General features: G+C 42.2%; 2 protein-coding genes across 4 annotated transcripts in view; both read right to left on the minus strand.

Annotated features, from left to right (window-relative positions):
- ADPRHL1 (ADP-ribosylhydrolase like 1) overlaps positions 1-3,056 on the minus strand; it is a 37,527-nt gene extending 34,471 nt beyond the window's left edge. Inside the window, exon 1 of one of the 2 annotated variants that reach the window (XM_019746598.2) lies at positions 2,641-3,056. In XM_019746598.2, the coding sequence (XP_019602157.2) occupies positions 2,641-2,854 (214 nt within the window). In that variant the 5' untranslated portion in view covers positions 2,855-3,056. The remainder of the gene's footprint in view (positions 1-2,640) is intronic. The other variant, XM_019746599.2, reaches the window with a different exon arrangement.
- Positions 3,057-5,031: 1,975 nt separating this feature from the next.
- Positions 5,032-12,067, minus strand: part of DCUN1D2 (defective in cullin neddylation 1 domain containing 2) — a 29,528-nt gene continuing 22,492 nt past the window's right edge. For both annotated transcript variants that reach the window (XM_019746573.2, XM_019746574.2), the window contains exons 5-7: positions 10,300-10,382; positions 8,505-8,601; positions 5,032-7,128 (exon numbers count right to left, since the gene is read on the minus strand). In XM_019746573.2, coding sequence (XP_019602132.1) covers positions 7,049-7,128; positions 8,505-8,601; positions 10,300-10,382 — 260 coding nt within the window. In that variant the 3' untranslated portion in view covers positions 5,032-7,048. The remainder of the gene's footprint in view (positions 7,129-8,504; positions 8,602-10,299; positions 10,383-12,067) is intronic.

Raw genomic sequence — 12,067 nt, forward strand, 5'->3', positions numbered from 1 at the left:
TTGGCTATGACAGTTGGAGCTGCTGTCCCCAGATGCATAAGACATTGTAGAAAGACAAACATTAACTATAGTGCCATGGCCGCCTTCCCATAATAACTTAAGTGCTCGCTCATGCTGTACTTACACTGTTCCGTTTATCCTCACATAACCCTATGATGAAAGTGTTATCATCCTGAAGGAAGGCTCAGAGAGGGGAAGCGTTTTTCTGGTGAGTAAGTGGTAGAGAGCTAAAAGTGTCACGTTCCAGAGCCCCTGACGGGAAGCCCCCTGCCCTCATCCTTGGGTGACGGGCGCAGGGCCACGTCCACAGGGAGCCTTTGGTACATGCATGCCAGTGAGCTCGTGGCTCATAAGCTGTGTCTGCTGGTTATCCACCTACCTTGGGTATTGGCTGCTTCCTAGGTCAATATCTGCTTTCCTCCAACACTGCCCTTTCCAGACACACCCAGAAGTAGGACGTCACACAGGCTGCACCTGACTTTTCTCATCACCCTCACTCCACAGCACAACTGCGGTTTGCCAAACCACACAGCTCTGGTTTATCAGCTTAGGGCACTTACTCGCGAAACTTATTAAATATGCCAAGATGTAGTTCCACTTGTCTGTCTTTGGAAAACACGTTAAAGAGCCACCGTCCATTGGAATCCTTGAAATATTGGCATGTCTAATAACCTCAGGTGGTTGGGACAGTGCTGAAGAACAGAGGTGTTGGAGGCAGGTTATTTGGGTTCTAATCTCTGCTCTGACACTCACTGGGCGGTGTAGCATTGGGCACCTTACTTACCCTCTCTGTGTACTGGTTCCCTTCTCTGTAGAACTCTAACAGTAAAGTCAACCTTCAGGGTGATGTGAGGATTAGATGATTTACACATGAAGTTACAAAAATGCCTGGCACAGAATTAGTCCACGTCAGTTAGTTCAGAGGCCTCTTTTACTGACTACAATTTGTTATATAAAGAAAAAAAAAATGGGCTGTTTGAAAACTAAATTTAAAATGAAATTTCAACTTAGATTTTTATGAATTGAAAAAAAATATATGCTTGCTTGTGTTTCTGGAGGAGTCCGATTCAAGGGGGTGGCCTTCATGAGTGTGCTCTCATGCCCCCCAAGCCAGAGGGTGCTGCCCTGCCCAGCAGTCGCCTTCTCGCAGCTGGGGGCTGTGATCACAGAGGGAACTCATCTCCCTCCTTAAAAACAATGCCCCAGACAGTCACAATCCTCTGAAATGCATAAATGTCATGCTGTGTGCTATTTCTGCTAAGAGGACTTGATCTATTCGCGGAGAGGAGAGCATGTTATCATCAGGAATGCCCTGACCTGTGCCTGGTACTGTCCTGGGGGTAACCACACGGAGACACGTCGTGGTTTCTGCCATTCACAAAAACTTACTCAAGTGCTAACGGAGATGAGGGCAAACATGGCGAAGACATGTGGACAGTGCACTTGTGTGTACACGGCGTCAGACACAAATGAAGGCAGCAAAGTTTAAGAGTAAGGACCAGCTACATGCAGCTAAAGCAAGCCTTGGTTTTATTTGGAAAGCCAGCTCTCCAGCAGATTGTTTGGGGGCAGGCATTACTGCTCTGGGATGTGAAAATGTTATTTGAACACAAAGGACATGAGAATCTTCCTAAAAACATCAGAAACAGGAAATATTTGGATTTCAAAGTTGTGTAGCTTCAGAAAGATGCTTCACCATTTTCAACACACTGTGACACCTTATCTTATCTGTGGTGCTTTATCTCTGCCCCTAGCTATTTAGGAACCAGCCACAAAGTAGATGACATTCCTGTCCAATGACCACAGAACTAAACCCAGCGTGCTCACAGAAGATACATGGAATGGCGAGGTGAGCTCATAGTGAGATTTCATTGACTTAATAGTCACCCTCGGATTTTAATTTTGCAGTGATATACCAACAACACAAGGTTTTTAAAGAGCAAATAACGTGTGGGAAAGTTGTGCTACACATTTGTCCATCTACTCTTTCTCTGAAATTCGTATAAAAACTTGATCCTAAAATCAAACTACTACTGAAAGAATATTTCAAGAAACTTTATTTTCCCCTCCCCAAATCCAACCAGTTTTAAAGCATTTTCTTAGGACATACTTATGTATCAGCAACTATCCAAGCTAAATCCTGTTCAGGAAGCTGGCATTTTAACCCTAATTCATTGGAATTTAGAAGTAATCCCCAAACAATGTTATCTTAATTTGTCCAAATTTCAGACTGGCTTATTCCTTTATATTCTATTGAAATCAATTCAGAAGAAGGCTTATTATCTGCAGTGAAAAGTTGAGCCCTCACCCAAATGAGAGATTTAACTGGCTTTCACGCTAGAGTCAGAGAGATCAGCTTAGTGACCATTTTAGACACACAGAAAAGTCACTGTTTAAGAAACTGACCCTGCGGATAAGCAAAGATAAATAACATTGTCACCCAAAAAGACTACATGAGAAACACAACCTGTCGCACGTCCGATTTGCTGAGGGACCCTGGTGTATATTAAATTGCTGCTTTTAGCTGTGGCATCGGGTGACACCATGGCTGAAAGGCCACATCACCTTCAAAGCTCCAGTGCTGATTGCAAGAGCTCCTGTTCACCCGACATGCTGAACGGCACAGTGGCCGAGCCTTACCTGTGGTCAGGGCCCCGGCTGTGGTCATGTGCATGATGGTGTTGTCACTCACAGGCCATTTCTCCGGGGACAGCACAAGGTGGTCCAGCCCCCCAAGTTTTTGCAGCTCCTCCTGGACCTTCGTGCCTGCAGAACTGTTCTCCTTGCGGGCGTTTCTGTAACCGAGAGCATCCCCGACACTCCCCAGCAGCATCGCAGCCTGAAATCTCTCCATTGTGGAGGTGGCTCTTGTGCCCCCACAGCTGCTGAGCACGCCAGCCTTTGTTGCTTCGCAGCAGTGGCAGCCTTCAGTCCACCTCGCTGACCTCTGCTCTCGTCATTGGGTCGCTGTCAGGAGTTTCCTCGAATGGCCAGGCACTCCTCTTCTGTCTCTGCAGGTGGCACTAATGAGAACACTTGTTTGGACCCTGCAGCTCACAGCGCCTTCTGGAGCCACGTGGAAGTGTCAGCTTCCTTCAGCGTCTGGACAGACTCTTGTTCTTCATCAGAGGAGCCTTCGGGCTTAGTCAGCATCCAGAGCAATTCCAGACGCTCTCTCCCCCAGCAAGGACTTTGAAGCAGTGAATCTTTGCACAGTATTCTTGAAGAAATGCCTGCGTTTTTAAAGCTTGAAGGTGTCATTTACACATCATGAAATTCACCCTTGCTCAGTGCACAGTATGACGAACTTGTGTACAGGTGCACTGCTGTGCGACTTTCACCACAGACCAGCTTTAGAACACTGTCACCCCAAAGTCCCTTTGACCATCTAATCCCTGTTCCCCCTACTATACCCCCCAGGCACTTACTCATCTACTTTGTCTCTCTGTTTTTCTTCCCTAGAATTTCAAATAAACGGAATCATGCACTATATGGCCTTTTGCGTCTGGCTTATTAGCGTAATGTTGAAATTCTTCCATTACATCCATGGTTTTGTTATTTGGAAAACTTTGGGGGGGGATTGTTTATGACAGAAAACTTAGAAAATGCAAAGTGTAAAGAAACAAAGCTCTTCTAGCTCCAGTGTGAAAGATTATGAAATGTTCTAATAATTCAATGTTCAACAAAGGGCTTTCTAAATAACCAGACTTGAGGTTGCAAAGGGTGAGAACCTCACTCAGTGGCATCCGTGACGGCGCCAGCATCAGGCTTCCTGTATTTAATCACCCTGCCAATTCACTGGGAAGAACGTTCGAAGTGATGAAGAGGCTGGGGGGAAAGCAGGGATCTTGATTTGAAATAAGGACTTAAAAAAGCAGTCCATCTTGCTGTTCCCCAGCCCCCGGAGAGTGACAGTGTCCAAAGAGGGACCGTGCTTTCCCTTTGTCCCCTGCAACCTTGTTATACATTAGACCGGAAGTGAGAGGGCGTCACACCTGGACTTAAGAAACACATCTGATAAAAACGAAAATTTTTAATAATAACAAGCTGCATTTAAATGAACATATAGCATTGTTAAAAATGAGGTTCTGGAATATTATTCCAGCTAGCATTAATTCTGAGAGATTCGGAAACAAATAGTGCATCAGAACCAGCACAGACGGTCCTGGGTTACTGGGTGTGCCGGTTCCCTACTCAACAGGACTAGGCAGACAACAGCAGCCCTGATGTAGACAACTACCACCGTAGGGAGGGTCGCATCATTTGGCAGAAATATTTGTTGTTGAGGGCAGACGTACAGTGTAGGCCTGATTTCTTTTGCTTATTCTGAGGCAGGGGAAACCTTTATCGAAGATGCTAAGAGCAACTCCATACTATTTGGCCTATGTCAGAAAATAGGAGGAGGTGAGAGGAGTTCACTGATTTGTTTAATATTTACTGAGCCCCGACTGTGTGCTATCAGCTGTGGATATAGCAACAAAAAGAAAAAAATCTACCTTTGCCTCCATGGAGCATGACGTCTTGAGATGTGTATAATATTACATCTAAACTTTTACTGAGTTAAAATAACACAATGAAATGTATTATGTCACCAAGGCAGAAAGAGATGATGATGTCTATTCCAGAAATTCTTGGCAGGCACTCTATAAAGGCACAGGTAACACATATTTATTAAACCTACTGTGCTTGGTTAATTTGTGTATTTTCAATATATTTATAGCTTGCATTTCAGTGTATTCTGGTTATATAATTCCTATCAACAAAAGGGCTGTATGAGATCTTTAATTTTTCACATGGAAACAACCATATTTAGCACATTATGCGATTCTTAAAAAGAAAACGAAATGACTGAAGCCATCAATTTGGGGACATGCTCATTGGACTAGGGTGGTCGGCTGTGCACAGGTGGGAATGTCCCTGCAGGGGCTAGTTTACTGTGCTTTAGAAGTGGCTTTCCCGTCAGTCCCAGGACAAGATCAAGACCCTGACATCTAGTGGTGATTACGTGAGCAACCAAAAATAGAATTAAAATAACATAACACCAGAGAAAATAATTTATTTTAATGTTTCCAAAGTTCTTAGCACTTTCACAGCATGCATGACTTAAATGTATATAATAGAAGAAAAAGAAACCCACAATTTTTTGAAGAGCCTTTGTCCGATGACTAATGTTTTGATATCTATTGATAAACAAGTGCAGAAAACATTTTTCCCCATGTAATTTTAATCTGAAGAATAAAAGAGTCCCAGACCTCTACAATTTATACAGGGTTATCTGAGTTCTATGTCCTTCTCTGAGTAGAACACTTACGTGAAGCCCTGAAGGATGCTAAAATTGTTGGTTTCTATTAAAGCTAGCTTTTCTTATATAAAATAAATGCTCTCTTGGAATCACAGACTTACACATAGAGATGACCCCACTTTTCCTTTTGCAGACATAGCAGTGGAGGCCTGGGAGAGGTGAAGTGACTTACCTGGGTCCTGCACCTAGTTTGGGGCCGGGGACCCCAGCCTAGACTGTGGTCTCTAGGCCTCCACGCCTTTCCAATCCTCCATGGCCTGCTGCCCTCTTTGACTTACTATATGTGAGCTATTTATATTTCCTATTCAAAAATATAAATAGCTCACATATAGTAAGTCTAGGCAAGCCTCATGGTATACCTGGGTGTTTCCTAAACCACGGAGTGAATCGCATTTTTGAAAGTCAAATCAAACTATACATTTTAGGCACACTTCCTGTTTACAGGAAATCTGAAGTGAATTTCCTCTCTCCCATGAAATAACCTCAACTTATCTGTTGCATAAACTGGGTTGTGGGTGGACAGCAGGCACATTTGTGACGTGAAGGTCTTTCAAATCTGAGGTAGGGTCCACACAGTGACCTTCAAAACTCTACACAGAGCTTTTCCAAAAGAACAGGTGCGTCGCAGGCCTCCGGCCTTTGGACTACACGCCATTTATCCGTGTTGTCCTGGACGGTCGTCTCTGACAAGGCAAACACCAGAGAAATCAGATGGCGACGTGAGGCCCACACAGACTTCCGCACGTGAATGACGTGAAGGTTTCCGGTTTGGTTGGTTGTTTTGGACAATGATGTGTATTTTAGCTTCCAAACGTGCACAACCACACGGAGGGCAGGAGGGTGGACGTTGTGGATGTTACACACAGTTGAAAGGAACCAACTGACTTGATTTTTTAAATCTCTGTAATTCGTCATTCATTAAAGAAATATTTTTCATGGAAAATGTCTTTTTAAATGTAATAAAATACATTTTTTAAAAAGCATACTTTACGAAACTTCTTAGGAAGTTCAAATGACATTATTAAAAGTAAAATAGACCTGCTGACTTGTAAACAGTTTAAAATAAAACTTCCCTGGAATCACATACTACACGTGCCATCGCTGTGCAAACTGTAATGTCTATTAAAAACTATAAAATGATTTTCAGATGAACATCTAGAGAAAATTAAAGGAAAAATAGATCTGGTAAATCTAGATATTTGATAATTCAAAAAATATAAATCTTGAATTCCTGGCACCAAGTTTAAAAAATGTTAGAATCCACAACAAGATCTTCTTCTTTTGGGCACATTTTAAACAGCTTTGACTTGTATAAAAATACAACATCCTACCAAGGACACAAATACTGTTTTGTTTTGTTTTTTAAGTATAATTACATAGAATTCAGCAGAGTATGGTAACTGCTGGTGTTCACCTTAAATCATGAGTTAACAGCATGCTCTGCAGTCCTGCAAACAGGCTCTAGGTTACTTTTTCATAAATATAAAAATCATGCAGAAATCTCTTAAAGCAGCAGCTATGTGACCCATCGCCAGACATTCTGAAGCAGCTCTCTCCTGAGGGTCTCCGTACGGTGTCCACAACCAGCCACCCTTTTCTTTAAGCAGAGTGAGATGGTCATTCCAGTTTCATGACTGGTCAAGGATGACTTCTGAAATCGGTGACACATGTGCACAGTAACTGACCAAAATGTCTCCTTGCAGGACGCAGTTCATTTTCTAATCCTAATCCATCTTCATTTTCTGCCTAGAAAGGGCTCTGTTTACCACCTGTGACTACTGGCCGTGCGTATTCTACAAAATCATCTATAAGAACAGGCCAGGCTCCTAAAGGAAAACAAACAGATTTTTTAAAATTAATGTTTTAGAGCAATACTTTTATATTCAAAGCACTTTTTTCATAATCCAACATTTACATTTCAAGAACTCCAATGATTTTAAGTTTCAGTTAACAGCTAAAGTTACCCATTTCTTCCGCTCCAGCCAGACCAGGGCTGGCAGGTACTGTGCGCTCGTGTGGACATGGCCCTCTAACGAGGGCGGCACAGAGGGCTAGCTGGCCCTTTGCTCCCCCTGCAGCCTCATGGCCCTCAGCCCTTGCACCAGGCTGTCAGGAATGGACAAAGGACCCTCTGCCTTCCCAGGCTGAGAGATGCTGCCCCTTTCCTCCTGAGTTCTGGCTCCTAGGGATGCTGTTTTCTCCCTGAGCTGTGCCTCCTACCCCAGTCCAAGTGGCCCCCTTTTAAAGGCCCGGATGCTCAGGTACCACGCAGTGGCCAGCCGTACACTCACTGCTGTACATGTTGGCTCCTTTTTATGTCAATGTGCCTTGTCTCACCCACCATAGCTATAGCTCCTGGAAGCAGGGCTTCTGTCTGAATTCAACTATATTTACCCACTGATTTGACACATACTGACAAAGTGCCTCCTTTGTGCTAGTGGGGTGTGACATACTGAGGACACAGAGAGACAGACTCTATGCCAACAATTACCACCAGGGTGGAGAGCACTGTCACTGAAGAGCCTTCACTTTCTAGAACAAAGAGGAGTGATGAGGAGGCTGCCCAGGGGGTTACCTCCTAGCTGGGCACGGAGGAAGCAGGCAGTAGGTGGGGTCCGGACACGGCCCTAACGTAACAGAGCGCCCAGCAAGCAGTAGGCATTCAATGTTCCCTGACTGAGTGTCCTGAAACATTTGGGGTTTGGGACTACTAAATATGTGATTATGTTCATGCAAGTAAACATATACTGGAATCATCAAATACGCTTAAATAGCCTAACAGCCTAAAGCATCGAATGGGTTTATGCACTTGGAGCAGTGATTTCCAAACACCTGTCTACTGTATGGTTCTGCCACAGGGCTCTCTGCATGTCCATTTTTGAAATGCTTTAGTTTAGGGAACTGTCTTCTTGATTTACATAAACACGAAGCCCTATTTTTCTTTTGTATGATTTATAAGACGTAATAAAGTGAATATTAATATCATCATTACTCCCATTTCACTGATGGGGTAAGGCCAGGAGTCAAGTGGGACCAATCTGACCCTAGGGTTTGTATTGTTGTCACTGTCCTACACTCTAGGTAGGACCTGTCTGATCCACGGTCTGTATCTACCATCACTGTCCTATGCTCGTGGGGCAGGAAAAGGTAGCATACGTATCAGCATCTCTGGCCATCATCTGAAGTACTGTAACTCTCGTACCTTCTTCGTCATAGTTAGACATATCATCTGCAATCATATTTCCAAAATCTAGCAGAAGATTCCATGTGTCCCTTGGGATTGATCTTTTGTGATGTTCCTAATACATAAGAGAAAAAAAGCAACAAGATTTAAGATACAGACTTAACTGTCAGTTGTCCTAGTGGCCTAGTTATCTCAGTACATAATTTAATGAGAAATAAGTATCAGAAGAAAATTGTTAAACGTTAAAAATAGTGCTTTGGATAAATGTTAAGAGCTACATAATACTAATGTGCAAATATAGAAAGTAGACATTTAAAAAAAACATTTAAAATATTAAAATGCAAAGATTATAAACTCCTGTCAAACAGAAGGGCAGCATTTTAAATCTCTTTCCCTAACCCCCAAAGCAATTCAGAAACAATGAAGGACAATAGGCTAGTTGTATTTTGACACATAATGTTTCTATATACTACGTAGTTCTTACAATGTGTTGGGACAATTTTCCGTAAACATCTTTGTTATTTAATATGTCAGATATACAAAAAATATACCAACATCTATGTTCTCTTATTCAGCATCCAGCTGCAGGAGGAGGGTGGAACCTGCAGCCCTGGGCACTTCTCTCTCCTGCTCTTTCTTCTTGCGGAGGTCCTCGTCCTCCTGAAGTCTGCATTTATCATTCTCATGCCTGTCTTTGTACATATAGTACATGCACATATATTCATAAACACCTTATAAGCTTGTCTTATGTTTTAAAACATTTATATAATGGCTACCAAATTGTATGTAGTCTTCTGCAACTTTTTGTTCCATTCAGCCCTGCTCTGAAATGTATCCAGCCTGACGCGTGTAAATCTAGACGGATCCGTTGTCCCTGCTCTGCAGTTGCGTCCTCCTGCTTTTACACTCTTGAGCTTTTCTCCACCCTCTGACTGATGGGCAGCGTGGTTGTTCCCGATGTGTTGTCATTACAATGACCTGGGAGCTCTCCGACCGTCTTTGCACATGTGCGCAGGTTCTCTGTGGAATGTCTGCAGTTGAGGTTACTGGCCTCAAAACTAGTAAGTCATGGACCAGAGTAAATGTGACCTGTTGTTGGGAAGCTGAATCTAGGCATTCCCACACTAGTCCAAGGAGGGCCTGAAAACACAAGTGCTCTGAATAGAAGGGCTCGTCCTCGGCCAGGTTAGGCTCTATGCTGCGAGGATGATGGCCTCCGCTCACGTTCACGGATGGAACTGACAAGGGAGAGGTGGGGCACACTGATAGCATGACCACCTGTTTGGGAGCTGGGATGCTCCACGCACTTCAGATAGCCCCCAGCTACACCTGCTCCCCTGACTTCATGCCAGGAGGACCCCTCTCCTTAAGAAGGCGCAGCGTGACTGGAAAGTCTGCCTCCAGCACAGATGGCTCTCGCCTAATGGGGCCAGCTGTGCCCTCTTTTCCTTCTAAGCCTCATAAAATACATCTTAAAATGGTATCAGACTGTGAACCCACACACAATGGCAAGGTTTCACTGGACAACGGATACAATCCATCGTCTGAAACCCCAACCTAGAAGTTGGTAGCCTGGAGCCACTTTCGAAGTCAGGCTTGGCGCAGCCTAACCTAAAACTCAGCAGCTGCATGCTCTGCAGGTGGCAGAACGATGTGGCGACTTGTCGGCTACCTGGGGATCTCTGTGTAGCACTTCTCTTTTACCACAGTGCCCACACGTGATACTTTGGTTAGGTAAGATGGAGAGCCACATAACCTGCAGACCACCCTCTTCACACTGGGCATGCACAGCAAGAAGCAGGGGGACACTTACCAATAAAAAGGTGTTCCAAAGATCTAAAAACTTAAACCTTCCAGATAATACTAAATTCCAATATGCAACCGCCATTTCTAAATCTGGCAAAAAAGAGAGAAAGAGCAGTTAATAAATCCCAATTATTTTTTCCACTGCACAAAAAACGACCACTTCTTAGCACACTGATAATTCACTTACTCAATAAAATTCAGTAGTCTTACCCAAGAGTAATACGAGGTCTAATCGAAGTGTTCTGAAATTGTGTGTAATCTAATTTTATAACTCTAGAGGCATGTCTTCAAAAAAGGATTTGTGTATTACATTATTCAGACATATAAATAATTATCTCTGAATTCATTTGTTTCAAGGACTCTCATTTTCATACTATCAGGCCATCTTTAATTCTAACCAACATGGATATTATTAATGCATATCATTTATTTTTTAAAAACAGACCAATGTACTTTCTAAATGATGAACTACAAGTTAAACACTTGTTTAGAAAGGAACATAGGCTTTTCAAATAGATCTGCCTTGCCACTTAGAACTACAACAGAATCTGATTCAAAATCATAAAAACACTGTAATGACTTTGAATTTCTCAAAGCATAGTCAAGACAAATAAGCAGGCTTAAGGAAAATGACTTTCATTGATGTAAGGATATTTAAAAATGTAGACTGGTTACTAATCAAAGTCAATGTCCTCCTTTTTCCCTGACTAGAAAGGAATGATTATTTCACAATTTCTAAACAAACCCAACCTGTAGGGCTCAATCTTAGATGATGTCTTAATGGAATATGAATGCTGAGTTTTAGAGCTGCATTAGAATATGATCCCCAATCCATTATTTTTGGAATACTGATTCATCTTCTGCTCACTAGAAGTTTAATATATATTTCTTTTTAGATGCTTAATATAGCAAGTACAGAAAGAGACTGAGAAGTTTACTTCTTAAGATGGATAACCTTTAATCATGTTGAACAGTGCTCATGACTTTTAGACAATAAAAGAACAGTGATAATGAAATAATTTCCTAATTATGTTTACTTATGTATATCAGATAAACTAACGTGAGAAGCGTTTGAGTAAATATTTAAGGTAGCAGATTATTTTAAATGCAAAATACTGAACACTTTTCAGAAGATTTTCATCTAAATTTTGTTTGGTCCTACATGGACAAAAATTATTCAAGTTACAGCTCTGACCTGAGATTTCCAGGGTCAATTATTATTAAAATTGGGTAAGCAAAAGAGATGTATGAATAGTAAGCGACTGTCAGTAAAAATGCCTATATTCCCTGTATTTAAAGTCTATTACAGACTTTCTCAGTCTTAAATACCTTGGCGTCTTCATCAGAAAGAAAGCAATTGTCAGAAACCGGTCGTATGGTGGCTCGCTGAACCTTCCCTATGGGGGCCCGCAGTGTGATGCTAAGATGATTAGTCTTGTCCTGCTAAGTCTACACCCGTATCACTTAGGAAGGACTTTAATTGAAATCTATACTCAACTCATCTTAATGATGAAAAGTCTCACACTGAGAAATGGAGGGAAACCTGGGGAGGAAAGAAAAATAGTTTTATGGCAGACCTTTAATCTAGTTACTTTTGGATTAGTTTGGTCCTAGTTCTTATGAAGTTCCTCATTTGTATGTTTGTAAACCACACGACTAAAAGTAAATGTATGCATTTTCAATATTTAGTATTACCTCTGTAAAAATGTTTCATATTGTCTTCAGGGACTTAGCCATTTGCAAATTAACAACAAAACCCCAGATGACAGAACTTG

This window comes from Rhinolophus sinicus, linkage group LG04 (genome assembly GCF_036562045.2).
Source record: "Rhinolophus sinicus isolate RSC01 linkage group LG04, ASM3656204v1, whole genome shotgun sequence".
Classification (NCBI taxonomy): domain Eukaryota; kingdom Metazoa; phylum Chordata; class Mammalia; order Chiroptera; family Rhinolophidae; genus Rhinolophus; species Rhinolophus sinicus.